Source organism: Humulus lupulus, chromosome 9, assembly GCF_963169125.1.
Source record: "Humulus lupulus chromosome 9, drHumLupu1.1, whole genome shotgun sequence".
NCBI classification, from domain to species: domain Eukaryota; kingdom Viridiplantae; phylum Streptophyta; class Magnoliopsida; order Rosales; family Cannabaceae; genus Humulus; species Humulus lupulus.
Genome location: NC_084801.1, coordinates 157,844,209 through 157,848,262, shown reverse-complemented (window position 1 = coordinate 157,848,262; position 4,054 = coordinate 157,844,209). Strand labels below are relative to the sequence as shown.

General features: G+C 40.2%; 1 protein-coding gene across 1 annotated transcript; it reads right to left on the bottom strand.

The window, feature by feature from the left end:
* Nucleotides 1-894: 894 nt before the first annotated feature.
* Nucleotides 895-2,175, bottom strand: LOC133800219 (uncharacterized). The gene is made up of 3 exons (XM_062238174.1): nucleotides 1,860-2,175; nucleotides 1,700-1,706; nucleotides 895-1,597 (listed from the first exon to the last, which is right to left on the bottom strand). Exons 1-3 carry the CDS (start codon nucleotides 2,173-2,175, stop codon nucleotides 895-897), a joined length of 1,026 nt encoding a protein of 341 aa, XP_062094158.1.
* Between the last annotated feature and the right edge of the window lie 1,879 nt (nucleotides 2,176-4,054).

Genomic DNA, 4,054 nt, shown 5'->3' with positions numbered 1-4,054 from the left:
GATACCCAACTGCCAAAATCCCGCCTTTAGATCAAATTTTAACAATATTTGAGCCTTTGACAGACTTGCAAATAGGGAATTCTTGTTTCGTAGGGGGAATTTATCATCTGCCAAAAATTCATTCAAGGGCTTATAATTGATGACCAGCCTTTGTTTTCCTCGAGCCTGCTCTGATCTCTTATTGACGTAGAAAGCATGACATGCCCATGAAGATGTGGTTGGTTCGATTAATCCTTGTTTTTATAGTTCTTAGCATTCCTCAGTTGCCATTTTCTGATGCTCTGGGTGACTTTCCGTGGTAGGGTTAACATCTTCATTGAGCTTAAATGGTAAACTGATGAAGAACTGATGATTTTTCCAAAGAGGGCGTTCACATTTTTGGAGGAATTCGGCATGACTTGTGGCACAGTAATTTTCTATGAGCCGTTGACTGACCTTGGAGAATGGATCAAGAGGCATGAGAAAATAGTTTGGTATAGATTCCCATGGAGAAATTTTTTGTTTGTAGCCGAGGCCTCCAGGAAGGATTCATAAAACATTTTTCTTGGTGTAGACATCAAAATCAATAATTAGATCCTTCCCTGATAATTTTGGGCCAATTACTCTATGAATGATAGAGCATCCTGGGAAGAACTATACTTTAATTGGTTTACTGATGAGCTTTGTACAGAAGATGCTTCCATTTGCAGCGTGGAAGAATTATTTTTCTTTTCTCCAATATTCTCGAGGGAGAATATCAGGATTCATCATGGTGTACGATGCTCCCGTATCGAAGAAGGCTGCTACTGTGACTGCCCGAGCATACTTTGTAGAGAGGATCTGCATGGAGATGATTGGCGATGGTTGTATTGTATTAATAGCTGCCATGTGATAGAATTCATCTGAAGCCTTCTATTATTCGAATGCACAAAGGGATTCTGGATTTATCTCGTCATCAGTAGAGAAGATGGATTCTAGGTCATTCTCTTCGAGAGATATGCCCGTTGTTTGTTGAATGTGGGAGATCAGTTTGGCAGTTTTCCCTTTGGGGCATTGCTTGGCATAATGTCCTTTGTCGCCACAGATGAAACATTTGTCGGACTTCTTCCTGAAAGAGCGCTTCCTCCTTAGAAACTTGAATGAGCGACACCCTTTTTCTTTTGAGGATTTTAAGGTCTTAAAGGGTTTAAACCTTTTGTTGTGTTTCTTTTTTTCTGGAAGACAAGAACATGCTGATTCTGGTGGACATTTGATTCGTAGGTCCTTTTGGCTGCAAACGTTTCCGAGCTTCTTGGATTGTTTCATGAATTCTTGGATAAATTTGTACCGAGAGCACATCTTTTCCAATGCCTTTAGAACTAGCTGATAGATTTCTCCAATCGTAGCATCAGCTAGGGTTCTTGCTGTTCCCGAGAGAAGTATGAAAGTTTCTTCTCCTAGTGGTTCTGGTATAGAAGAGAGGAAAGCCTGTTTTAGATTTGGATCATCAATTCCACCTATTTGGTAGAACTGTTGAGTCATCTTTTTGTAATGCTTCTTCAAATCTCTCTTATCCATTGAACAACATTTTAGTTTAAAGAATTCTGTGCGTAGTCTTTCAGTGACTTGAGCGTCTTGTCTACAGAATTCAATATACAAATAGGTTAGGGCATTGGTGACAGATGGAATTTGTAAAAACGTCATTTGCCTGTAATCGCCCAGACTTGTCCACCAATCTTACAGGGTGCCTGTAAAATAGGAAACAAAGCTGAGGAGAACCGTTCATGTCTGTGCTTCTGGTCTTTGTGATTCTAGGTTGAGCCAAGCCTAAAACTCTTGGAATTTTTCGCGCCATTTTGATGGAGGGAGGTCATCTAAAGTAAAAATTTGAAAATATGAACCTTTACTCTTTCGTTTTTGGGGAACATGTGGTGTTGTTGATTCATTTCCACTTTCTTCTTCACTTGTGATAATTGGTTCGGTTTGTGAGTTTGATTTAGTAGGTTGAACCATCAGATGTGGAAATGCTCCATCATCATTGCTGGATAAGTTTTTACTGGATAAGCTCTCGGGATCACTAGGTATAGTATCATCAGAAGTTGAGCTCATTTCTTTAGACCAGTCATCTGAAGAATTGTCTGAACTAGCCGAAGAGCTTTGATCATCTAAGTCCTTTTCATTTTCTGTGATGTGGAGAGTGCTTGTATGTCGAATCATTTATGACAGTGGATTTGTGGCTGGATGAACCATAAGTTGCTTGAGTTCGTCTGTCGGTTGGCTTGATGATTCTTTCTTCTTCCCCTTTTTTTTTTCTTCTGTTGTTGGTTTTCATCAAGCATGCGTCTTAATCTTACAACAGAGTCTTCTTGCACAGATCCAGTAATAGGAAAAGGCTGGGAGGTTTTTGGTATTGTAGCAAACTACCAAAGGACCAGCGTCGTAGTTATCCCGAACGGGGACGAGGTTCCCAAATAGCTAGTTGAAGGAGCCTTTGTTGGTTCTTGTTGGCAAAACCGATTCTTAAGGGATTCATATTGAGTCTTAAGGCTCTTCATCTCGGCTTCTTTTGCTAGGAATACTGGCATCGGGGCTGAGTTTGCTTTGATGATGGCTAGAAGCTCTTCATGAGTCTGTTGGATCTTTGTAGTGAGTTTATTGATGACAGTAGTCTGAGATTGTTTTACTGCCGTCTCTATTCTGGTATTTTGTAACTCGACTTGGTTTAAGACCTTATTTTGGGCAATCATATTTTCTGATTGCCAGTTGAGAACTTCTTCGGCCGGAGATAATTTTTTGAGAGACCCATCCGCGTTCCTGGTTATGGGGTTTTGAACCTTTGGTTGGTAAGAGACCGTACCTTGGTCGTCTTGTGTATCAAATATCTTGAGAGGAGAAAAATCTGACTCATAATCAGTAGTAGTCATCATACATACTTGTGGAATTTGTTGTAACTGATTTTGAGCTGAAAAAGCTTCTCCATAATGTTGCATCCATTTTGCTGCTTTTTTGTAGCATAGCAAAATGTTCTGTTGAGGAGCCGAAAGTGGAGGCTCTTGGGAGCCTGTTGGAGGAAGCTCAATGTCCCATCCAGTTGGTTCTGGAGGAGAGTCAGGTAAGTCTTTGGGAGTAGAATATTTGACTATATAGTCAAACTTTCTAGAGGTTTGGCCTAACAATCCTATTTCTTTTTCTCCTTGATCTAGCTGCTGCTTAATTCGTTTTCCTGAGCTAGGACGTTGCTTTGGCTTTGGAAGGTCTTCTTCTATTTTTAAGCAGATTTTGCAGTCGCAAACATCCCAATACTTATGTCCATCCGAAGAATCGAAAGCATAAATAGGTTTGACTTGAGAATCAAAGGATTGGATTTCCACATCAGCTGGTGTGACGGAAGTCATCATATACTGGGTGGTAAAGCAACTGGGAGTCTTTGTTTGAGTTCTGTCAAAGATTATTTCAACAGAGCCATCTTCTTTCTTGTGATAAGATGGTTTAGTAAGAGTCTGGACAACTTTTTGAGGTTGATGGAGCATCTCATAGTTTGTTATCCATGAACTGGGAAAAATCTTCATAAGATCATCTGTAGAGATTTGCCTTGGAATATGAGTGCATGTTGGAACTTGGGTAGAGTCTACCAAGACTAGTAATGCTTCTTCAACTCTTCACAAAGAAAGATCCATAGCGTGATCTTGGAGTCTGTATGCCATCTGGTAGTGAAGAGTAGCTCCAATGGAAGTAAGATCTTGGTCAATTCCAGAAAGTTGGACCTCTACTTTGAAAGCATCAGTAAAGCGGTTGCTTTAAGAGACATATTAAAGTTAGGAAATAGTGTAGTTATTATTATTCCTGCGTTTAATGTGGTTTCGATGGTTGCAATGCTTGCATGTTGGTATTTCCTCATTCGGGTGTCGACCAGACCCATTCGACCCTTTCGGCCATGAAGGGAAATAGCTAAGCGAATGGCACCAAAATGAATATGGGTGAATCCTTGTGCAATCCATTCGGGAATAAATTCAGGAGGGATTTGTAAAGTAACGAATTGGACCTCAAGAGTAGGTCTCAATTGACACTCGCTGAATTTAGAAGCTTGGATATATTA